The 25,087-nt window shown below is 50.9% G+C and overlaps 1 protein-coding gene across 2 annotated transcripts in view; it reads right to left on the reverse strand.

The window, feature by feature from the left end:
• Nucleotides 1–367: 367 nt before the first annotated feature.
• The window catches only part of Lmcd1 (LIM and cysteine-rich domains 1), a 55,828-nt gene continuing 31,108 nt past the window's right edge, over nucleotides 368–25,087 (reverse strand). The window contains exons 2-6 of one of the 2 annotated variants that reach the window (XM_013010403.1): nucleotides 20,969–21,057; nucleotides 17,700–17,955; nucleotides 11,179–11,514; nucleotides 2,374–2,589; nucleotides 368–990 (exon numbers count right to left, since the gene is read on the reverse strand). In XM_013010403.1, coding sequence (XP_012865857.1) covers nucleotides 832–990; nucleotides 2,374–2,589; nucleotides 11,179–11,514; nucleotides 17,700–17,955; nucleotides 20,969–21,057 — 1,056 coding nt within the window. In that variant the 3' untranslated portion in view covers nucleotides 368–831. The remainder of the gene's footprint in view (nucleotides 991–2,373; nucleotides 2,590–11,178; nucleotides 11,515–17,699; nucleotides 17,956–20,968; nucleotides 21,058–25,087) is intronic. The other variant, XM_013010404.1, reaches the window with a different exon arrangement.

Here is a 25,087-nt window from a genome sequence, read left to right on the forward strand (position 1 = left end):
TCTGTGCGCCCAGGTCCCAGGTACCATGTGGCACCTGCTGGTTGAGCATCACTGGCCGTGAACTCCCTTCCTCCCACCTGCCTTGACTCACAGCTGAGTTGAATCCTGGGCGGAAGAGATCTTCAAGGCCCAGGAGGTTGTGTTTTGGGGTACAATGAGACAAGTCTGTCAGAGACTCAGGTCACCCTGTGGGTAGGGTGGATGGTACGGGGACTTTCTGCCCTGAGGATCTGTACCTGGTGGGAATCTGATTAGGGCTCATTAGCATTTATGCATTTACTTGCCTGCTGCAGTGTTCCAGGTCATGTGGGTCAATCGATGTCCCCAAATCCCTGCTGTGGTGTAAAGAATTCCAGAAAGTCGTATGTGGAATCCACTTAACTTTTATTGATAATGTTTCTCATGCCACAAAGTTATTTATTAGGACTCAAACTCCACTTGAAGAAGAGGCAAGGAGTGAGAGTTGAGATTCCCACTGTCCCCCTGGGGGAGCCCCACACACCCTCCAAGGTGCACATCTCACTGCTATGTGATTGGCTGACTCACAACTGCATTCTGGGAAATTCCTCCCAGCACTCCCCTCGCAGGATACCTCAGGAGCCTTTAGTTGATTGTGGCTGGGAGACCACAGCACATAAATCAGTCCTAAGAGTTGTTAGGACGTTTCTGGTTCTGAAGCTACAGCCTCTCAAGGATCCACCGTCACTCAACCTACTATATATATTCTCCCAGGAATCGCGGTTTATGTTGCATACTGCCTGTTATCTTGGCTCCTTAGCACACCTCGGCTTCGTGGTGGGTCCAGGGCACTGTGGCTGGGTGGGTAGCCCTTCAGGAGCGCCTGGACTTGCTGCAGGTGGGACACAGGAGCTGACCCTTGGTGACGATGTAGGCCCGGCCACTCAGCAGCTGCTCACAGCCCTCACAGACAAAGTGTTTCCGGTGCCAAGCCAGGTCCTCCACGCGCTGAAAGTCCTCCGAGAAGATGATCTGGGCAGGGGACAGAGGAGATGGTCAACCTGGGCTCTTTTCTAGGCAGAGACTCTAGAGGACAGACCATGGCAGGGCCCCTCATTGCATCACATCGCGTCGCTTGCTTTTGACCTTTGAAAGCTAGCTCAGCAGTGGGACTGGAACCTGAGGCTGGCTGTGTATTTGCTGAGTATTCTGGTTGGATCGTAGCCTCTCTGATGGAAAAACTACCTGTCTCGCTGGGCAGGGTGTAGTCTCACATCTGTGAAATCTAGAGGCCGGTTGTGTTCTGAGAGGGGTGCACACGCCTGGCGTGACCCCAGAACACAGCTTAATGCCCCAGCCTCCACATCTCTAATGGGAGCCACGGGGTTTTCTGTGCACTGGGTTGTGCGACTGCAGGGTTCCAGTGCCAGCAGCGGGGGGCCACAGCCACCTGTCCAGGATGAACAGCCGACTTTGTCCCCAGTGTCACCTGCACAGTGTCAGTGTGAGGTGTAAGTGGCGCGTCGCACCGTCATGGAGCCAGCTACTGACCCGGCGTGAGCCCTTTGTGAACCGTGGAAAGCATGTCCTCCCTCTACAGTAATGGCACAGAGCGGGCCTGACACTGTGCTGCCCCTTGCCCTGGTGTCTTTCCTGGAGCTCTGAGATGAGGTCTTGCCATGAACCTATGCTGTCCTGTCATGTGTGCTCTTCCTACCTGAAAGCTGGGATTATAGGCATGTGCCACCATGCCCAATTCTTTCCCCTTAAAATTACTGAATAACAAGGTTGTGTGATAAGAGGATTGTGGGTGTTAGCTTCAAACAGAGACAGTGAGTAGAGGTGGCCATTGCTTGGGCTTCATGAAGCAGCCCCTCATAAGGTGAGCCTCCACGGGACCCCACGGCCCTTCGCAGCACAGTGACTTTTGTCTGTTCCCCGAGGTGGCCCTGACCCTTCTCTAGGACATTCTGCTGTAGTGGTCTCCTGCCTCTGTGCAAGACCATTCCCATGCCAGTCCTTCCATGCACCACCTCGCTCCCCCACAGCTGCCCAGGGCTGGGTTCCCCACCTGCCCACTGCAGAGTAGGACCACTGAGGCACAGAAGGATTGGCTGTCCACCTCCTGCCACAGCCCATAATACTCTCCCCCAGTGTTCACTGTACACAGGGCCAGACACCAGGGCATGCTGTGTCTGGCCCAGCCCAAGAGACCATGGGTGGGAGAGAGGGTCACCCCACTGTGCCAGTGGAAAAGTAGAGGCTGGGGCCTCCGGTGAGGCTGCCTCAGTTTCCTGAGCTGAGAAAAGTGGTCCACAGAGCCCTAGGCCTGGACCCAGCTGCACAGCCCTTGGGCCTCATAGTCCTTGGGTCTCACCCCATCGCATGGAGAACCACACGGCCCCTGGGTCTCACCTCATCGCAGCCGGAGCAGCGGGGCCGCAGGCTCTCGCAGTAGTGGCGGCCGCACCAGGGCGCCCCGTCCTTCCAGAAGTAGATAAGGTCCACCAGCGGCTCGGAGCACTTGACGCAGGCAAAACAGGTGGGGTGCCACTGCTTGTCGTAGCCGGCCCTGTCCGCGTACACCACGGGGCTGTCGGCAGGGGCCACGCCCCGGCAGAGCTCGCAGACCTGGGAGGCCAGAGGGGGCAAGGGAGTCAGGAGGCCATGGGGATGTGGGTTCCAGTCCCACCTCCAGCCTCTCTGCTTCCTGTGTGACTCTAGGCAGGTTAACAGACCTCTTTGCTCCTCAGTTCTGTGTATCGAGGGAGCTACGTAGACTGTCTGTGTCACAGCGTGTTTAACCAAATGGATTCTCACACTGGTTGGTTTTAGGATTCTCTGTGACCTCAGAACTTTTGTGGCTGGGCGCTGGTGGCTCAGCCTGTCATCCTAGCTACTCATCCTAGCTACTGAGGATCGTGGTTCAAAGCCAGCCCTGGCAGGAACGTCCATGAGATTCTTATCTCCAAGTGAATCACAGCAAGAAGCCAGAAGTGGCTCTGGCTCAAGTGGTAGAGGGCTAGCCTTGAGCAAAAAAGCTCAGGGTCAGCACCCAGGCCCTGAGTTCAAGCCCCATGACTTACCAAGAAAGAATTTTTCTTGAGACCCCCTACATTTTATTGTTCAAAATGGGCAGGAGCAAGTAATATTAACTATAAGAGGAACTAAGTCTAAGAAAAACTAAAATATTATATCATTTACAAAGGATACCAGGAAACTTAAATGTTAAGGAATAGGAGAGGTGGCATGCGGCTGTACCAGGGATTCAGAGGATTGTAGTTCAAGGCCAGCCTGGACAAAAAACTAGGGAGACCCTCTCTCTCTCAACAGACAAGCGGGGCATGGTGGCTGTGTAGTGCCTGAGTTTAAAGCCAAATGCTGCCAAAAGGCTGTATGTTAATATGCTTTCTAGAATAATACATTTAGTGAAGGAGAATTTAACGAACTGTGTCACCATTTTGTAGATGTGTTTAGATGACCGTCTTTGGCCAGCTGGATTCACATGGGCCCTTCTGGACCTGTCTTCCCAATCCTGTTTCTTTGGTGGAAATACTGGAAGGAAGTCTGTCTTTGCAAAGTTGGAAAAGAAAAGTAGTCCTCCTAAGTAACTCTGGCTCTTTCTCTGATATCATATCACAATTTCACAAGGGCAATTCCTTAAAATTTTGTCAGTGGCCGTGTAGAAAGCGAAGTCCAACCAACAGTAAGCAGTCAGCCTTCTGTGTCCATTCCCTGAAGGCGTGATTGTCATCATGCACTTGGAATGGATAATGAAGGACTATGCCATGCTGTCCCAGGACCTTTGCACTTGCTGTTCAAGAGGCCTGGGGTACTCTCCTGCTCTTGTTTGCCTGGGGAGTTCTCTCCCTGCTCAGATCTCAGACTTGAAGATCTTTCAGTGTAAGAAAGCTGCTCGGCGCCCTTCCAGGGGTAGTGAGCTCTGTGTTAACATGTCTCCCCTTCCCCTTCGGCTGGGTACTGTTTTGCCATGTAGACAGGGGGGTGTTCACTAAGAGTCTGCTATAAAGCGGAACTGGAATACCCCAGAGGCCTGTGTGTTGAGTCTGGTCCCCGGCCTGTGATGCTAGTGGGGGTGTTGGGATCTTGAAGGGGAGGGATTAGGTGATTTCATGGGGTGTGACCGCAGGGCGGATTGTGGGACCCGGGTCTCTTCCTGGGTCTCTGTGCTTCCTGGCCACCACAAGGTGGGTGTCTGGCTCCAGTACCCCATCTCCATGGCCTGCTGCATCCGCCAGGCCCTGGGGACAAGCAGCTGAAGAGCCACCAACTGCGCGTCTAACAAACCCTTTCTCTTCATAATAAGTTGGCCTCTCGGGTAGTCATAGTGTCAGAAAGCTGGCTGACACAGTGTCAACAGGGAGAGAGGAATAGATGCGGACAGTGGTGACAATTAGAGAAAGAAAGCCAAGAGACAGAGGAAGTCCCTGCCATGGCAGTGCTCCAGTGCAGGCGTCCACCTCTGTGTGACGTTAGTCACGAGAACCTCTCTGCCTCCTCAAACAGGAATCCTGACACCTGCCACCACACAGGCCTGGAGTGCGGAATAAAGGAGACAGTGGGTTCCCTGGGCTTTTGGAGGGTGTGGTGGGGGATTGCTGAAGTCCCCTGTCCCTCTGATCGGATAGGCAGGCGGGGACAGCTAGACTGCTGCCGCGACTTCACGGCGTGAGGTCGTCCTACACATGAGCTCTACTCCTTCCCAGGTCAGTCTCTCCCAGGGAGTCAGGCTGCTTCATTCTTGCAGGCCCAGTCACACTCCATCTCTAGCGTAGGGCCTCTTCTGTCTTCTTTCTGGTCCTGTCTCCTCTGAGATCCTGGATCCCAGCCCTGAGCCCCCCTGGCGAGCCTGGAGAGCATCCATCCCCCTCTTCTTTTGAATGCCTGATGCTGTAGGTCTAGGGTGGGCTGCAAGAATTTGCAAGGTCCCAGAGCACATGGATGTGCCTCAAACCTTGAGACTGCTGTGACAGACTGCTAGAAAACGATCTGACGCATAAGCCCAGAAAAAAAGAGTCTTTTCACCTCCTTGGCTCCGTTCCTCAGAGGCCAATTTGAGTTCTTGGAAAGCTCAAGCTCCGTCTTTGAATAGCTCAATGTGGCCATTCCCAGGCCTTTCTTCTTTTGTTAAGGAGGCCACAGAGGCAGAAAGTATTTCTTTGGGATTTAGGTAAAAGGCAGAGAGAAAAGAATTTATTCCTGGCCTCTTGGGTGGTTCTTGTTCACGCTCCCAAGTATGTAAAAATCAGAGCTGGCCCCAGAGCGTGCTTCCAAATTTCCCAGATAAGCGTGTATACTCTCCTGTGGAGAGCTGAAGTGGGGTTGATCCTCCTAGACTGATGAACGCGAGGTGTCTCCCTGTGCCAGCAGAGGGTGTTGTCCTATTTCTGTTTTCCCGGTACTACACGGTTCTTCGTTACAAGAGTCAAAACAAAAGATGTTTCGAATATCCCATGCATGGGGCCTCTGCAGTTGTGAACCCTCTGAGAAGATGGAGGAGCTGGTTAGACTCTGCTGAGTCCAGCGGGGCTGCTCAAAGCATGCGGTCAGATGCTTGGACACTCTTCCAGTGAGCACAGATTTTCATTCCTTCTCCCTGGCCTTAGCGACTTGACTATGGATCAAAACACGGCTGGAGTAATGACTTGAGAGGCAGTCATGAAGGCAACACAATGTTCCTCCATCTGCAGCGGGCAGTGTCCCGACCAACCCATCAGAAGTCAGAAATGTCGCAAGTCAACAGTGCACCATCTGGTTGATGGTGGCTCATGCTCAGGAGGCTGAGATGTGAGGATCCTGGTTCAAAGCCAGCTCAGGCAGGGAAGTCCATGAGGCTCTTTATCTCCAGTTAACACCAGGAAACTGGAAGTGGATCTGTGGCTCAAAGTGGGAGAGCACTAGGCTTGAATACGAAAGCTCAGGGACAGCACCCAGGCCCTGAGGTTAAGCCCCACAACCAATGTGAAGAAAAACAAAAAAGCAACGCATCAGCAACACATGACCCAGGTAGCGATGCTGTGTACCAAGGGGTCGGGGGGCCTGACTGAGAGCTGCATTCTAGCTTCAAGACAAAACCCTCCTATGGCTAGGCCAGGGAAAGCCCAGCATTCACCTTCTGCCATGACGCTTCAGTTCCACTGAGGCACATCATTTTCCCATTGGGAAATCATTGCGTTGTAAGGGGAGTGGTGGAGCGGTGGAGACGGTTGGTGTAGCTTGGCCCTGGGCTGGCTCTCTCACTCCCCAGGGTGGTGGTCAGGCAAAGGAGAAGTTGTAGCATCCTGCTGCTTCCATGCCAGGGTGATGGTGGTAAGACAGTCCCTGCTCATCCACACCCAGCCCAGCTGTGTGCATCTCCCACATCAGGCTGGATGTTAGGTGTCTGAGCTACTGTAGGTAAGGCTGAGTGGATGGAACTGTCCCCCATAAGCCAGTGTGCTGATATATGAATAAAGCAGACCTACTGGCCTGGGTGTGGTGGCACATGCCTGCCATCCCAGCTACACCAGTGGCCTAGGTAGAAGGATTGTAGCTCAAGGCCGAGGAAAAAATGTGAGATCCTACGAAAATAGGAGCAGAATAACAAGCAAAAGGGCTGAAGGCATGGTTCAAGTGGTAGAGCACCTGCCTGCCCAGCAAGAATGAGGCCCTGAGTTCAAGCCCTAGTCCTACCATCACAAAACAACAACAACAACAGCAACAACAAAAGACATTGTTGCCTTTGGCTCTCTGCCTTGGAATGTCTGGATAGGCTCATCAGGTAACAAGAAGTTCAATGGTGAAGTGTGGAATTATAAAGGACGCTGGAAGGGCAGCAAGAAGACACAGTGTTTCAGGCAGCATTACGGTTAGGGCAGTGGCCCAAGAGCCAGCCTGAGAAGACAGCCCTGCAGGAGGAGCCACAGCACGGGGAAGCCTCTGCTCTCGCGAGAAGCCCCACCCCGGGGCCTGCCAGAGGCCTTGTCCTCATCGCACTGTTTTCTTCTGGAAGGCTCTTATCCAAGGCTACCTAGTCTAAACCCAGAGAGGCTGGTGGAACTCTCATCACGCCACCCCAGTAAATATTAACACAAGGCCTCAAATTGAGGCACTGGCCTCCAAGATAAACACTCAACAATTTATTTATAAACAGCAGCTCCTCATTTCCTCTTATGGTGATTATTCCCTGTCTTTGCTTTATAGCCTCCTGCATCCAGAGGTTTATTTTTTCCTTTTTTTTTTTTCTGTTCTGGACTAACTCTTGCTAGTCCCGTGTTTCTGATGCTCCTTGTGGTGGAGAAGGAGCAGGCTGGTTGTGCGGTCGCTGGGGTCACATGCCATGGGACGCAGTTTGCACTACGGCTTCATCACTGGGGAACCTCTGGGCCAGTCCTCTGCAGCCGCGAGTGTCAGTGTTGAACAAGTGGCTCATGGGGCATGCTTCCTGCATGGCCGTCACCACTGCTCACTCGCCCTTTCTCAGGCCGCTCCCGGGGGCAAGTGGGCAGCTGTGGGCTCTTTGGCAAGGCAGGTAAAATGTTGGGCATCTCTCACTGGATCTTCCTAGCTTGAGTGGTAAAGTGGAAGTGTGGCAGGAAGGCTAGTCTTGTGGGAAAGGACATTACTCTGGACTTGTTCTTAGGTCCAGCTTTGGTAACCACAAGATCAAGGACTGGTTTCTTGCTGAGTAGAGAAAAATCTGAAATGCCTTCTCTTCTATGGCAGTGGCTTGTACGATGCCTAGAGCCTCACACGTGCGGGGGGTGGGGTGGGGGGGTTAGATTCCATGTGCGGTTGGAATACTCTTATTTTTTCTTTCAACTAAAACAAACGTTGCTTCTAGTCCGCTGAGTTGATACACTATGTGCTGAGGGACTATACCCTGCAGATGAACTTTGCTAAGAACATCTCAACTGCCTCGTCTGTGAAAAATGATGCAATAGATCTGTGTGGGAAAATAACATGCAAAATCTCTGGCACAGCGCCTGGTACAATCCAGGTGATGAACTGTCACCATTACCATTGCCACCATCACCAACATCATCACTACCATCACCACTACTACCACCAGCAAGATTATCATCACCATTCCTCACATCGTCACTGTCATTACTATCACCACCATCATCATCATCATTACCACCATCACCAATATCATTAATATCACCATCATCCTTGTCACATCACCGTTATCCTCATCACCCAAATCACTTAACATCATCACATCACCAACACCATAATACCGTCATCACCATCACTATTACCTTTATCAACTTCATCATTACTATCATTGTCCAGCCTATACTGACAAAACAAAATCTATTAAACCAAAGTAATTCATTAACAAGCTAGAACTATTTCTGATTCTTCTAGCTCAAGAGTCTGAAAATTGCATCTATCCAGGGTCTAACCCTGTGTACCACTATGTTTGTCAATAAAGTTTTATTAGAGCATTGTCACCATCATCTGTTTGGATATTGCCCACAGCAGCTAAGTGTTACAAGAGCTGAGCAGAGCTGAGCTAACAAGTATGGTAGGGCCCACAAAGCCTTAAATACTCCCCTGTCTGCCCTTCACAAAAAATACTTTGCCAGCCCCTTTTTAGTCAGTGGAATATCGCGTAGCCCACCGGAAGGAAGAGAATGCTTGCGAAGGTTTGATGGCAACATGGGAAAGTATTCAGAGTAGAAAAAGTGGGCTAAAGGGATTTTCTTTGGAAAAAGAAATCTTGGATGTCATTAAAATTTCTCCACTTGGAGGGAGGGAGACGGATGCTGAGAAGCTTGGTTACCATGGTGATTTTTTCAGGCTGCTTCCAGGGAGAGGGGCAGGAGGTGAGCCCAGGGACTCCTCAGCTGAGCAGCTCCAGGTTTGTCCCCGTGCCCTGTACCCTCTCCTCCTCCAGTTCAGACAGAAGTGGCGCACTAAAAGGCTGGCGATTTCAGGTCCCCAAATGGGGCCGGCAGGAAAGCCAGCCAGCCAGCCAGCCTGCCTCTGCCCAGCCCACAAGCCAAACATCTGCTTGGACAGAGACTTGGACATATTCTGCCCACAAATATGTCCCTCCTGGGCTGGGTTTGGGCTGAGCCGCTAGCTGCTGTAAGTTTCCATTTCAGAGGCAGCCCTGTGGCTGAGGGTGGGAGGGAGGCCTCCCTGGCCCTCCCTTGCATTTTTGTGGGGAGATGGGGAAAGGTTAGCCAGGCTTGGCTCTAGGGTCCTGGTGGGTACACTGGGACTCTGGGAGCAGCACATCCTCGCCCCTCTGTATTTGCTCCCCTGGGTTTGGTACTGTCTGGGGGTGGTTTCTTGGCTGAGGAAGTGAGTGAGTAGAAAGGGACACGGGGTGGGGGTGGGGCCTCTGGCGAGAATGAAAGACTACTGAGTGGAGCAAGGAGTGCGTTAAAGGCTGCACCCGCTGCCATCCCTGTCTCTAGTTACAAGTGTGGGGCAGAGGAAGGGCGGAAATGCCTGGGTGAAGTGAGCACACCCAGGAGTTCTGTGGACTTCATTTCCAAGCAAGCATCCAGCAAGCTCACAGGCAGGATAGTGTGCTCACTGGGGGACAGGGGCCTCGACCTGACCCAGAGCCATGATGGTTAGAGCTGGGGTGCAGGGGGAAGCACTGCTCTCATAGGATGCAGAAGGGGCACCCATATTCTTTGTGAGTTCCACTGATGGGGTCACTCACCCCTGCAAATGCCAGTGTACATGCACACAGCCTGTATGGCCGGACTCGCTGGCGTGAACCTTGGGGCAGCGACCCCTGGGTGGGAGTTAGGGCCCCACTACCTGTCAGCAAGCTGTGCCTCAAGCTCCACATCTGTGAAAAGGGTACGACACCCTGAGGTATGTCATTATTGTTGGATAGGTTCAAAGACACGGAGACCCTGCGCAGGGCCTGCTAGACAGCAAATCTGTACATACAAGGTGGGGCAGGGGAGGGAAGGAGGGAGTCACAGAGACTTCAAGAGGTTAGAGATCTCTAGTATTTATGTTTGCAGCATAGACAGTGCACGCACACACACACACACACACACACACACACACACAGAGGCACGCACGCACACACGCACGCACGCACACACAGGCAGTATTGGGGTTTTAAGCTCAGTCGGCCCTTGACCACTGTAGCCATAGCTTCAGCTCTCTTTTTGCCTTCATTTTTAGGGTCTCGTGTTTTCTGCTGGGAGTAAGAGCGACAGCCTGACTCTGATCCTCTTACCTGTGCCTCCTTCATAGTTGACATTACAGATGTGTAACACTATACTCAACTTGTTGGTTGAAATAGAGTCTCAGTAATTTTTTTTTTTCCTCAGCTGATCTGAAACTTCTGTCCTTCCATCTCCTCCTCCCCAGTAGCTGGCATTATGGATGTGTGTCACTGTGCCTAGCCAATGTGCTGAGACTTGTGTTTCCAACTGTCAACTAGGAGCAAGCAAGGATGATGGGTGGGGAGGATAAAAGGCAGAGGGGCACTGGGGGCAAGAATTGGTGACCATCGGCCGGCCACGGTGCCAGTCCCAGCTTCTTTTGGCATCTGTGGGTAGTTCAAGAGATGCCAGCCCACAGAGCTCTCCTAATACTGCCCCTGCCCATCGCCCTTAGGGTCACATCCTAAGTCCATTGTTTTCTCTAACACAAGGACAGTGTCCTCTGCCTGCTGGGCTTCGTGGGGCTTAGCAGGCAATGCCAGCTGGTCAGAACTCAGTTAACCAGTGGATAGTCAGGTCCCTCTCTAGGGACGAGTGTCACCTGCCCATTCTAGTGTCTCTGGTTCCTCTGGAGCACCATGTGAGCAAGCTCAGGGGACTCCAAGGCCATGGGGACTTCCAGGGGGCTCCTTGGGAATGCAGGGCTTTCTTCTGTGCGTGCTTGCTCTGGGAGGGACCACACGCAGGCCTCCCTCTGAAAGCCCAGAGGCCTGCAGGCTCCCAGGGTGTCTTTCCAGGGCAGCCAGAGCCTCCTTCTTCCTTGCAGCTTGGGCTTGCCCCTGGCTCAGCCCCGATGCCCTTTGAGCTGGGTGGTCTGCTGTTGTGCTGCCTCCCCTGGACCCTGAACCCTTCAAGAGCTCCACCTTGCACTGCTTTCCACTCAGCAGGGCCTGAGTGAGGGAACGAGCAGACAGTTCCTGCTGAATGCATGAGGGAACGTGGCCCTGCGTGGACAGCCTGCCCAGGGTGGGGGGCATTCAGCCAGACTGGACATGTGGGGACCACTCACGTATTCCACATCCTTGGATGGGTCGCCCAGGCTGCCGTTGCTGGTTGGGGTGGTGGTGTCTGCGCCCTCCGGCTTTTCCTGTGCCTTCCCCTCTTCCTTGGGCAAGCCGCCCTGCCCGGGGAGGGCCACCTCGCCCACCCCGAGGGCCTCGCTCTTGTACTGCTTGACAAACTCCTCCATGGCCTTCAGCTCGTTCTCCAAAAGTCCACGGCAGCGAGAGGGGTCCTGGTCATAGATGGGGAGCTGGTGCATAAGCTGGCGCCGGCGGTACAGGGCACCCTCCGTGCCCGTCACCGGCTGCTTCTCCTTGGGGATGAGCTCCATGTACTGCAGGCCCTGGGGAGGCCGGAGAGGTGGGGGCGGGGAGAGACATGTCAGGTGGACGGACTCTGATCAGAGAAGCAGTAACAGACTCTGCTTAAAACGCAAAATGAGCATCTCTCATTGTGACCAGCAACAGAACATAGATGCCCCTCCCCCCCACAGCCCCCTTTTAAACTGAATGTAGTTGTTTTTACAAATCCCCAAAGCATTATCTAACTGTGCTAGGTGTTCTGTCATCTCAGCCATGCAGAAGGCATAAATAGGAGGATCGTGGTCCAGGCTGTTCAAGGCCCTACATGAAAAAATCATTAAGGCAGACAAGGCTGGGGTGTGTGGCTCAGGTGGTACAGGGCAGTGTCCTGAGTTCAAACCCTAGTATTGCCAAAAGGAAATTCCTGTCCATTGTCACCAATAAGAAAATGCATGCATCGTTTAGCATGAGTGTGGAGACTTTGTGTGTCTTACCCTTAGTGGTGGGCCCAGGCCGTGAGTCAGAGTTCACCACTCCCGCACACATGGGCCGCCAGCCTTCTCCCTGTGTGTGCTGTACAGGACTATGAAACACTCAGCCTTGTTGGCTCATGAGATGGCTTGACAAGAACTTTGTATTTATCTCTCTGGGCTTTTCCTATGTGTATGTATTAAAAGTTATTTGAATGCCATTTTCTTTATGTGTGTGAGAATATATGCATGTTCATCATTTCAAATGTTCATTTCTATAAGAATTGCAGTAACCTGTGTTCATGCTGTGGCACAGTGTGTGTGTGTGTGTGTGTGTGTGTGTGTGTGTGTGTTGCTGTTCCTGGAGATTGAACTCAGGGACTGGGTGCTGTCCTTGAGCTTATGTGCTCAGAGATGGTGCTCTACCACCTGAGCCACAGCTCTACGTCTGGTTTTTAGATGGTTAATTGGAGATAAGAGTCTTATGAACTTTCCTTCCTGAGCTGTCATCAAACCGTGATTCTAGGTTTGCGCCACTGAGTAGCTAGGATTACAGGGCTGAGCACCAGCACCCAGCAAGTGGCTGCTGCTGCTGCTGCTCTCTCTCTCTCTCTTAAGAAATCATTATTGTAAAGATGATGTACAGAAGGGCTACAGTTTCATAGATCAGGTATTGAGTACATTTCATTTTGGACAATGTCACTTCTTCCCTTGCTTTCTCCCAACTTTTTCCTCCGTCTCCACCCACAAGTTGTGTAGTTCATTTCCAACATAGTATCCTGTTGGTAGCACTGCTGCATTTGTTCACCCTCTGTCCCTCCATTTCTGTGTCCCCCTCCCCATACCCTCCAAAGACAGATAAATGAACAAACAAGACAGAAAGAAAAGACAACAAAAACAGCAACAAAGAAAACCTCTTCTTGGGTACCATTTGCTGGACAGTTGCTAACTGATGAAACCCTCATAGAGTGCAGTGACAGCAGGAATATAAGGCCGCCGCCCTGGCACAGCTTGAGCCCTCCTGGGACAGGGACGCATTTTTATTGGTCCCACGGTTGGCATGTTTTGTCTCTGTCTCTCTCTTTCACATGGAAAGCCTCTACCCTCCCTGTTCTTGCAGGAGCACTGCAGGCTTTGCCCACGCACTGGCCCCAGCCACCAAGCATCCAGCCTAGAGTTCAAGCCCCATGAGCGACCCCCCCAAAATGCAGATTCCCAGGTACCATTACCCCTAGTTCAGGAGTGTGCTGGGGTTCAGAAAGTGTATGAGTCACTGCTGTGGGAGACTAGCTGCAACTTTACTTAAATTACACTGGTGAGGAAAAAAATGCACAGATAAATCAGTGAGGACTCGCAGCACTTGAAGACCGGTGAATGAGCCTTGGCTTCTTCCAGGTTTCTTTGGGGATGCCTGCTGGGTGGATGCTCTACCACAGAACCATGCCCCTTCTCCAGTGTTGCAGGGGAGGGGCTGCGTGAGCGTCCCATGGTATAATTTAAATCCATGATCCTTTCAGATTGTTTGGCTTTGAAACATGCATCTTGTTCCCTTCAAAATGGAATATTTTCACTTCTCTTACCCCATGGGCAAGACACCTAATTAAAGGGGAAAAAGTCAATCTACTTTAAAATTGCTTTTTCTTAGAAAAGAATAATTAGTTCACTACAAGGCGTAAGGCATTTCATGGTTTATTGCCTTTAAAATATGCAAAGGCCCTTTCTAAGAGTAGAACTGACAAAAATCTCAAGTCAATAACATTTCCACATGGTGGATATGACCTGTAATTAAATATTAATATGTTCACAGATACTGTCTGATTTTTGCCTTCTTTTTTCTTTTGAGAGTACAAATCTTCCCTTTGGTGGGCTCAAAAGATAGGGAGATTGTGGGCAAATAAAGGTCTAAGCCACAATCAGAGAAACAGAGAGAGGAATTTACTTGTACTGGATGATGGTTTCAGCCTGACCCTGACTCTGACCTTGACCCTCACCAACAGGTCATCTGGCTCTGTTGTCCAGGGGGCTGCTGCCATGTTTGTCCTCTGGGAACCCATTTGGCCAAATCTTATCACTCAGGTCTGGACTCATTTGAAATGGTGGGAATCAATATGGTAATTCATACTGAAATTCATAATGAGTAGTCCCTGTCGTCTGGTAGTAGAGATGTAGTCTGGGAGTAGAGATGCTGCAGTTTGTATGTTGACTGGCCCCCAAAGGCTCATGTGTCTATTGAAGGCCTGGTTCCTGGTGGTGCCACTGGGAGGCGATTGAGCCTTTAAGAGATGGGCCCTAATGGGAGGAAGTTAGATAACTGGGAGAACCAGGAGCTCCTGGCCACCCGCACATTCTCTTTGACTTCCTGGCTAAGGTGAGTGCTGTTGCTCTGCATTGTGCTCCCACCATGCCATGATAGCTTTTTCCAGATGTCACAAAGCAATAGGTCTGTCTATCTGGATCTATTTCCCCTTCATGAGGCGTGATCTAACTTGATCCTCTTACACCACCAACTTGGGCTGACAGTCAGCAAGGGAGTCAAAGGCCATGGCAGATTCACAGAGGAACGAGGGCAGCTCCCGGATGCCAGCTGCCTGGCCCATCTGGGCCTTCCTTCCTGGCTAGCTGTCTCCATGGTGGGCAGTATGAAACTGCAGGTGGGTTCTGGCCCAACTCTGTCCCTTCGCTGAGTTCAGAGAACCTAGTTTTAAACTAGATTTAACTAGGCCTGCAGGGAGGCTTACTGGGTAGGGGGAAGCCTGAAAAAGAACCACCATCCCATGTTCTCCTGTGACACTGGAGGCTCAGACCACGCAGGGGGCAGCACCAGGAGTGGGCTGTGAGCAAAGAGGACAGGGAACGGGCAGCCAGAGGCCATGGGTGGCAAAGACACCCACATACCTGTCGCCTGCATACTGCCCCGAGCCTCACCTGCTCTAGACATCCAAGGAGGGGTTTTGGAAAAAAGGCTACAGGAGCTTTGCTTTCCTGGCAGAGTGGGCCTTGAGTGTGGCACACACCACATTCACTTAGAGGGTATCAGGCTGGTTTAGCTCGGGGAGAAAAGCCTTCCTTCTGACCGGGCTGATTAAATCACTTCTGATTTCAGTGACTCAAGATTGCTGGGCACAGCCTGCGCTTGGATCACCTGCTGTGTTCAGGGTTTGCTCCCCAGGGCTGCACAGGAGGCGGGCCCTGAGGCACCCCATGGGAACTGGGGGGACAGCTAGTGTGGGACAAAGACAGCTTTGAACCTAGCAGCTTTCTACTGACCTGCCATATTCCCCATGGGAACTCACATATTTTGGAAACCTCTCTACCACTACCTTTCAGAGACTCAGCTGCCCCCCTCTCAGCTGCCCTGGGCTCAGCTTGCTAAATGAATGCTGTACTGCATCCCAGAGGCCTCCCTAGCCAAGCCCGCCGGTCACCAAGCACACCGTGTCTTTCCCTGCCCCAGGCCGCCCCTGTCTGTGGCTGCAGATGGGTTCCTGACAGAAGTCTGGAGAAAGGGAGATTTCCTGCCAGGGATTCAGCATTCCTCTTGCACCCCACACCCGGCTCTGGCTGATGGCGTCCCTCTGCTTTGCCACAGACAGACCCCTCCACCTTCCCCAGGTGTGAGCTGCCATGCCTCCGCTTGACTAGCTGGCCTGACACTCTGGCCATCACCCCCTCTCACAATTAGGGCAGACATCACTAATCAACCCATGATGCTGTGTCAGGGTCCCTTAGAACACTCATCAACTAGTGCAGACTAGGGAGGGAACCAACAGGTGCAGAGGGTTGGGGCTGAGTGGCTGCCTGGTGCTGCTCTAGCTCAGGAAGCTGGCTACGGTCCTGTTCCCCAGCCATGAGCAAGATGCATTTTGTCAGGCCAGCCGGGAGGACTGGGAAGAGAGGAGGCATGGTGACACCAGTGCTGCCTGGTCACCTCCCTGCATGGCCTCTCTTTGCTCCCCTATAAAATGGGCTGGAATATGCTTGGTGCAGGGGGTGGACAGAGCCTCATGAGGCAAGCACACAGAACGCTTGGAGGCTGGCTCTTAGCTTGTCTCCCTCGTGCCTCCCCCAAGTTCTGCTTGGATATCTAAGACATGCTCAGCCTTCAGAGTCTGGCTTTGCACTTAAACCATTAGTGGGGCATTTGGCTAGTTCTACCCTCTGTCAGCCTCAGTTTCCCTCTCTGTAGATGAGTGTCATAACTACATCCCTACCAAGGTTGGGGAATTAGAAGAGGCTGTGGCAGGCTCTTGGCACAGTGGCTCACATATGGTAAGTTCCGGATAAGGAGGCACAGTTTGGCTCATCCTTACCAGCTTGAGAGACTTAAAGCCTTCCTTCCATCTGGGAGACTGACAGACAGCAAGACTCTATCCCTTGTCCAAACTACAATCAGGCCTGTCCACATGGTAATTAACACAAAGCTGGGCAAGCGAACAGGATGGGAGAGCCAGCCAGTCTCAGAAGTGTGACCGGGCAGGCGGAGAGCTGCGAGGCGGACAGAGGAGTTCTTTGTAGCCATGTGGTTTTATGAGGCAGCATTAATCACCACGCCGCAATGTGATGCCTTCCCCTGATTAGACCAGGCCAAGTGCTGGGGGTTTTCACCGGTCAGTTCCCCAGCCATTCCTGACGCCAACAGTCGGTTCTTTATGGCCTATGTGCTTTCTTTGCACTTATGCTGTGCAGAGCCCTCGGTGACTGCTCCAGATGGGTGCTGCGAGCCGGCCCGGCTCATGACCACCTGGCCCTTGGTCCATATGGCCACTGCGCCGTGGCCTGGGATCTACTCAGTGTTGCAAACCAGCAAAGGCAAACGAACCATCTCCGCTTCCTGACACACAAGGCAGCTCCCTCTCTCAGGGCGGTGGTACCCACAGAAGCTGCAGTGTTGTTCTTTTGTGTTTTGCAGCCGGATACTTCTGGCTCAACCCTGTAGTCCTAGCTATTCAGCAGTCTGGGATCTGAAGATCATGATTCAAAGCCAGCCTGGGCAGGAAAGTCTATGAGACTCTTTTCTCCAATTACTACCCCCCTCAAAAAACTGGAAGTGGAGCTACAGGTCAAGTAGTAGAGCATTAGCCTTGAGTAAAAAGAAGCACAGGGACAATGCCCTGGCCCTGAGTTCAGGTTCCAGAGCTGGCGCGCGCGCACACCCACACACACCCACCCACCCACCCACACACACACACACACACACGCTTCATGCTTTTCGTAACACAGTTCAGTCAAAACAATGCTTTGCCTCAATTCACTTCTCCTAGGAGCCCTTTTCCCCCTTAGATGACATTGCAGAGCTGTTCTCGGCCCAGTGCTCTGGTGGGGAGTCATCTGGTCTTACCACTTGCTGCATGATAGCTCCTGGCTGGAAGGCAGTACACTCTACATGAGAAGTGAAAATCTCAGGGGTGGGGAGAATGCTTGGAGAATTTGTGGTGATCCACATTCTCCTAGTCAGGAGTGAGGTGCCAACAGGGAGCAGCAGGTGTCCCTGTATTCTAGCTGGAAGGGACAGAGTTCCCAGCACATATGAACTCTGCATTAGAGTTCATATGAACACCTCTACCCACCCACTTGATGGATGAGAAATACTGAGGCCAGCCATTCTTCACTCCAGCAGTCTTCTAAACTCACAGCCCTGGCTGTCATTTTTGTAACTCTGTCCTCTCTCCCTTATCACCGAAGTTCAGGCATCTGTGACTCAGCTAACACCTTTGAGGTCAGGAAAACAATCACTGGACAGGAAGGAGCTGTCTTACCAGTTTCTGGGTGACGCCAGGGGGCGCCCACTCATAGGTGATAGTGTCGAAGGTGGGGTCTTTGCCAGTGGCAATGGGGTTGGTCATGATCATGCGGTTTCTCTTGTAAATTCGGATGCCATCTCCACCTTTCACCCGGGCAGTGAGGGTGGAATACTTGGAGTCCATCAGCAAGCGGCCGATTTTCCGGTCATCTTCCAGGTCGGAGCTCAAACAGTGGTCCTCTTGGCTGCATTTGCATGATTTGCATATTTTCCTGGGGAGAAAGGGATGGAGAACAGGTAAGATCAACTTCCAGGATTGGGAGGCAGAGTCTCCCCAACTAGCATCCTTCTGGAAAGCAAGGACAAAGTTTTTATTAACGTGTAAAGGCTGGCAGCAGACAAAGGAGGCCTCCAAGAGCTAGCAGTGTCTCTTATAGTCTCTCTCAATGCCCATCTTTCTGTCTGTCTGTCTTTCAGGAGGGAATGTAGGATGTGAATGCTGTTTGAGATACTTGCAGTCCAAATTGTCAGTTAAATAAAAAAAAAAAAGGAACTGGGTGCCAGTGGTTCATGCCTGTAATCCTAGCTACCTAGGAGGCTGAGGATCATAGTTCAAATCTAGCCTGAGGAAGGAAAGTCTGTGAGACTCTTATGTCTAACTAACTACTAAAAAAAAGCCAGAAGTGGCACTGTAGCTCAAGTGGTAGAGTGCTAGCTTTGAGCAAAAATGCTCAGGGACAGTTTCCAGGTGGACCTGTGCGTGGGCATGCACGTGTGGACACACACACACACACACACACACCCAAACACACACACACACACACCCAAAGCACATTTCCTCCAGTGGTCATCACGGCAACATTCATTACAGATGCTCTAAAGAGAATATGTGGCTGAAGTCAGAATCTGGCCTGTAGCCTACTTATTATAAATGAAGTTTTATTGGGATCTAGCCATCCATACATGTTCATTTACACATTTTCTGTAGTTGCTCTGGGGCTAGATTGACACATTTGAATAATTACAAATGGATCATTTGGGTCACAAAGCCTAAGATCTTTTACTGTCTAACTCTTAAAAAAAATGTTTGCTAACTACCTGTTCTAAGATTTCTTAGAATTATCTCCCAAGATTCACAAGCCTTGAGGCTTCTTTGGAACTGTTTTGTAGTCAACTGTGTGAAAACCTAGAGGAAATTTTCTTTAAGACAGTTGCAGACGAGGCCCAGAAGGAAGAAGGCAGGGGACTGAGGGAAGTCCATGAGCTAGAAAAATTCATCTTCTTTGGGAAGGTTTTGTGCAGAGCTGAGTGAAGGAAATGAGTCTGGGAACTTGGGGGGAAGGCTCAGATCCACTTGAAAGCTTGATGCCGCTCTCTGACAATTGAAAGCACACGTTTGCTTCCATCCTGATGCACAGGCTCAGAAAGCCTGAGAGTTCCAAGGTGTGAGCGGAAACGTCCTCTCTTCTCCTGGTGGGCGGGCTGTCCACACAGGCCTGCTGTGCTGTGCTGTGCTGTGCTGAGCCTCAGAGGCTCCTGGGTGGGCAACTTCAGAGCTTGTTATGTGAGCTGAGCAACTGCGCAGTAGGGAAGGCCTCCATAGGAGACGCTTTGCCCTTTTCCATTCTACGCCTGGAGGACGAATGCACTTCTCACTGCGTTGGGGGGCCAGCCGAGGTATCTCTTGCTGGCCTGCCTCAGTAGCTTCGCCACCACGCCCTGTCTGTCCCCTGGGGTGTGGCCAAGTTGGGAGGGGCCTGAGTGTCACTATGAGGAACGAAGGTGTCCCTGGCATTGAGTAGGCAGAAGCCAGGCATGGTGCTGATCACCCCACAGCAAAGCATGATCATGCCCCAAATGTCAGTAATGCCAGCGCTGGGGGCCCGCATTTAATGGGAATAGAACCCTGGGGCCATGTGTGAGGAGTGGGCTTTCAGCCAGGGTGACTGAGGGGGAGAAAAAAATCACACAGAAAATGTAAGGTAAAGCAGGACAGGGCTGGACCATAACAGAACAGTGTGCTTCTGCTGGGCTCGACCAGCTACCCAGGAGGTTAGTAGGTGCTACAGAAAAAGGCTGCGTCTCCTTGGTCCTGAGTTTGGAATACAGTGGGTATAAAAAGGGTCCACATCTCCCTCTCTCTTCAGGGTGCAGCTGCTCCTGTCTGTAACACTGGAGCATGCACCAGCATGTCAAGCGTTATTGAGATGCTTGGAGTCCAAGTTCACATTCAGTCAGTAGGCTGCAACGCGAGAAGTGTTAAATCAGCCCCACAAAAGAGAAAACACCTGAAGCTTGCTGCAGGGCAGAAATGAGAAGTCTTCTGGGCCTCATAAGAAGGAATTGCTTGGTGTGCAGACTTGAGGCATTTTATAAATGATCTAGGAGCCAGCCGTGGAAGATGGGGGGGCGGGGTAGGGGAGGGCTTTGGAAGGGAGTGGAGAGCGAGGAGGAAGGACACAAGCGAGCACAGAGTGCTGGGCCTCCAGGTCCTGTGTGACCCTCCGGCCTCCCCATCCCTGTAGCACAGGGAGCTGGATGAGGAAGCCGCCCTTTGCGGTCTGGAACGAACACTTAGAATGCGAATGGAGCTGCTGGGAATGCAACACATTTGGAAGTGAAGAATGCTAGGGACATGCTGATGAGATGCTCTCTGCCACAGCATCTGTGTCCTTCTCCCATTCACCTGCACAGATCAGGCTGCCAGGCCTGCCTGCTGCTAGGATTTTCTGAGACCAGGAAGACACCCTTCTTGTCCCACCTTGACTCTGTCCGGGCACCCAGGTAGTAAGGGGACACAGGTGCCTCCCGAAAGAGCCTCAGTGGTGTGCAGATGGCCACTTCTGCTGCCTTTGCCAACCACCTGGGATGGTGTCACTCCCTGAATGCATAGAAGTCAAGGGACTTTCCTTCCCACCCAGGTTGGCTGCTCATGGAAAGACCTGTCAAGCAGGGGGTATTTGACCGCATTTCTCCCTTAAGGGATATAGGTGTTTTAGCACGGGCTTGGTGGCCTCCACCTTGAAAAGGCTTATGAGGTGCTAAGCTCCTCTTTCCATCTTTGTTCCCCAAGGACTTTTTCCTTATTCCAGACCTGGGCCAGGCAGGAGAGCCTTCCCTCTAGAGCCCGCCTTTTCCCGCAATGCAGAGCAAACCTGAGCAATCCTGGCTGGCCGAGAGAATGACCCAGCTCCCCAGCAAGGACAGCCAAGAAATGAAGGCAGGACGAGTCTTCTCCCTCCCTCCCTGCTCTCCCGCGCCCCCCCCCCCCACAAAGTCTGTTACCTCCATGAATGTGGCTCAAAGCCCGAACACGTCCCCTTGCATCTCAAGCAAGCCACACTGCGTGCTGATTGCTGCTGGCCCAGGGACATCTAGAGAAGGAGGCAGAAAAGAGGGTGTTTTCCTTCCAAATATCTTGGGTCAGAGATAGGTGACTTCTAAGACTTGGCAGCTGGGCAGAGGGACCGTGTGGGTACACAGGACTGGTGAGCACCAAGCCATCCCTGTTTACCAGAGAAAGTCAGCCAGGAATGGGGCCACAGGACAGCGAGTGTCTCCGGTGGGGTCCGGCCTCCTGGCCAGCCTTCAGGCTCCTTACAAAATGCCCAGGGCTGGTTGGAAAAGAGCGAGGCTTTTCCCCCACCCTCCCCCACTCCCCGATCCACTTGTCTCTGCAATGGAATCTTCCAGCCACAGTCTCCCCTCTCCCTCATTTACTTGATTTATTGGTAGGATGGGATTGAACCAAAGCTCGGGGCACAAACAAATGTGCATACTGTCAAGTGTTTATGGCCAGAGCATTACAAGCATCGGTATTTTGCTAACTCATTTGAAATCTCCTTTGGAAGGAGAACAATGCATAAGGCAAGCTTTTTATATTATTATCATTATTATCCATTATGAGCCAAAGGTAACAGAAGTGCTTTGCGCTGCTTTGGCTGCTGTGTTTGGATCCATAGGGCCCTCGGATGTGGTCACGCCAGCAGCAGCCCTGGAAGCTTGCCAGAAACGCAGACGCTTGGACCCGACCCCAGCCTATTGGCTTCAGAATCAGTACTCCAGTAAAAATTCCCAGAGATGTGTATTCCCTAGGTGTCCTGTGGTGGGGGGTGATTTGGCGGAGGTGACTGGGGGGGGGCGGTGCATGCCTATCTATCTTGCTTTGATTAGAAGCAGGGTTCCATCAGCTGCTATTGTAAATGGGCGTGCTCCTTATTGAGCAAAGGAATTAAATTTATCATTTATTTTGCATCAATTATGCATTGGGCATAGGAGCTATCACCAAAGACTCCGGTGCCCCAAAGGGATGCACCTCCTACTAGACTTTAGCAGTGGGAGGATGAGGAAGCTGCTGGTCCTTGACTTTGGAGGCTGAGATACCTGGGTTGCATCCAGCTTACTGGTTGTATGACCTTGAACAGGCTGAGTCTCACTTTCCTTTCCTGACAAATGGGCACAGAGCCATTTTATATAAAGTTCCAGAGCACATTAGACACAAGAGATGGCCATAATTTTGCATATACTCTACAGAGTCATAGAAGGTGTTAATAAACCTATATGAGGCCAGACATGGTGGTGCACACCTACAGTTCCAGCACTTAAGAGCATCAACAGTTCATGACCAGATTAAGCTATATTATGAGACTCTGTCTCAAAAACAAAACAAAACAAAATAAAAAAGCAAGAAAAATTAAACACATATGGGAGAGCCAGGGAGACTTCTTAAAGGAGGTGACTTTGGACTTGGCCTGTGCAGGAAAGGGAGAGAAAGAGATATCTAGCAGAAGGAAGAGAATACTCGAGGCCCAAGTATAGTCCTGTCTGCCCAAGAAGTGGAGATTGGGGAATTTAAGTCCAAGGCCAGCCCAGGCCAAAAAAAATGTTCATGACCATCTTAACCAATGGTTGTGTTGCCGTGGTATGCATCTGCTATTCTAGATATGGGAGAAAGCCCAAATGGGAAGATTGCAGTCCAGGCTGGCCCAGACATAAAAGAAGACCTTATCTTGACAATACTCAATACAGGAAGTTATTGATGGGATGGCTCATACATGCCTGCCTGGCAGGGATGTGGCCCTGAGTTCAATTCCCAATGAGGCAGCAAACTCCAAAGAGGCAGCAAAACAAGTCGTGTTACCTGTGAACCTGTCCTCATTGTCAACTTTCAGACTTTAGAGAGATAGTTACCCTGCATAACACCTTTCTTCCATCCCTAAATCTTCCCCCATTAAAGCCTCACTCTGGCCTTCTTGCTGGGTGACCAGTGTGTACATCTCCTGGCACTCATCTGTTTTGTATATACCCAGTGCCGCAGGAAGTCACTGTTCACTGTGCCTAGTCAGTGTTTGATCCTTTCAGGTTCAGTGCATGAGTGAAGGCGACCAACCCCTGACTCATGGGCATAGGCTGGGGAGTTTGCATTTACAGCCAGAACGTTTCTCCCTAAAGCCACTGGCACCTGCGCTCAACGCCTTGGATCCTACTGGTTGAAATACAGTGATCTTTCCCCACTTAGTAGTTGAGTGATTCCAGGTTTATTTCAGGAGGTACTTAGTGGATGACTAAGGTCTTGCTGTTGGAGCATGTCAGATATACCCAGGGGCCTGGAAACAGGGAGAGAGAGGAAGCATTTCATAAGTGGCCTGGCACCCCACGTGCCCAAGCATAATTGTTCTTCTGGAGAGGCAGATTTAGCTTTCTTCCTGCAAGGTGACTGGTCCTGGACACTGGGCCTGGAGAGCTGAGCTACCATTGTATCTTCTGGCTTAGAAACAGTGACGTCAAGAGATGCACCAGCCCGTGACTAGGGGACCTGTTCATGGTGCCAGCTCTGGCATTGATTAGCTGTACAGCTAGGACAAGTCACTGCTTGCCCAGTTTAAGTATCTCCTTTGTAAAATGAGAAAATCTGCCTGGTCGGGGTTGTCCATCCTCTGTTCCACAGGACATTCATTGTTATGAGGTCCGACAGTGGTTCACAAGTGTGGACCTGAGAGAGGATCACAGGGTCCACTAAAAATTGGTGGGCACCAGACCTTCAAAAGTACCAGCTTGTTCTAGAAGCCTCAAGAGCAGGGGACAGCAGGCAGTTATTTCAAGCTGTGAGACCCTCTGGTGGGGTTTAGTCCCAATCTTGTGCGTTTCTTCTACTGCCGCAGGGCCAGGGCTGGTCGACCAGAACTATTTGTTGTTCTTAGTTTCCTAACCTATGTCACAGGGATAAAAGTAATCCAACCTGCCACAGCAGGGGTACGGGAAGATAAAAGAATGTTGCGTGGAAGGACTTGGCACACATTCACACTTATTATGTACCAAGTGTTTGCTATTGTTCTTGTACATGGTGAACAGTGTGAGAGATCTTGGAATTAGATGCTTCAGTCTTAGCATTCTAGGGAATGGCTGAGGATCTACATTTCTAATGTCCACCTAAAATGTGATCTTATTCTCTTGTATATGTTTCCTCTTGATTATATGTGTGAATATATATGTGTGTATACATATATATATATATATATTCATGTATGTATATGCATATACACATTTTTTTGTGCCTGTCCTGGCGCTCAAACTTAAGGCCTAGACTCTGTCCCTGACTTTGTGGTTCAAAGCTAGTGCTCTGCCACATGAGCCACAGTGCTATTCCTGGCTTTTTGGTGGTTAATTAGAGATAAGAGTTTCACGGACTTTCCTGCCTGAGCTGACTTTAAATTGTGATCCTCAGATCTCAGCTCTCTGAGTAGCTAGGATTATGTGAGCCACCGGCACCTGGCTTGATGATGATGAAATATATATACATATATAGATATAGATATATTCACACACACATATGCCATACTTTACAATTAACTCATTCAGCAAAGCTAATCTTCACCCTTGCTCTTGGCCAGTTCTTTTTTTTATTAGCATATATTCATTGTACAAACATGTTTCATTATGGTATTTCAAAACATGCATATAATGTAATTTGATCATATTCATCTTCTCTGTTGCTCTTTTATTATGCTTTTGATGAACTTCCTCCAACTCCCCTGCAGTGCTGGAGTTTGAATTCGGGGCTTTGGATTTCCTAAGCATGTGCTCTATGAGAGCCATATCCTCAGCCCTATCTCCTTTAGTTATTATTATTATTATTTATTTTCATTTTTATTTTTTTATTGTAAAAAATACTGTACAGAGGGGTTACAATTACATGGGCAAGATAATGAGTACATTTCTTATCAAGCATTGTAGCCTCCTCCATTGTTTTCCCTTCCCATCCCTTCCTATCCTCCCCCCACCCCAATCGTCCCTGCTTCCCTCCCCCCACCAAAGTTGTAAAGTTTGTTTTTGACATAACGACTTGTACATTTCATTGTTGCAATGGGTCCACCTGTATCCCTATTTAAACGATTTGTTTTTCCC

Source organism: Dipodomys ordii, unplaced genomic scaffold (genome assembly GCF_000151885.1).
Source record: "Dipodomys ordii isolate 6190 unplaced genomic scaffold, Dord_2.0 Scaffold12, whole genome shotgun sequence".
Taxonomy (NCBI): domain Eukaryota; kingdom Metazoa; phylum Chordata; class Mammalia; order Rodentia; family Heteromyidae; genus Dipodomys; species Dipodomys ordii.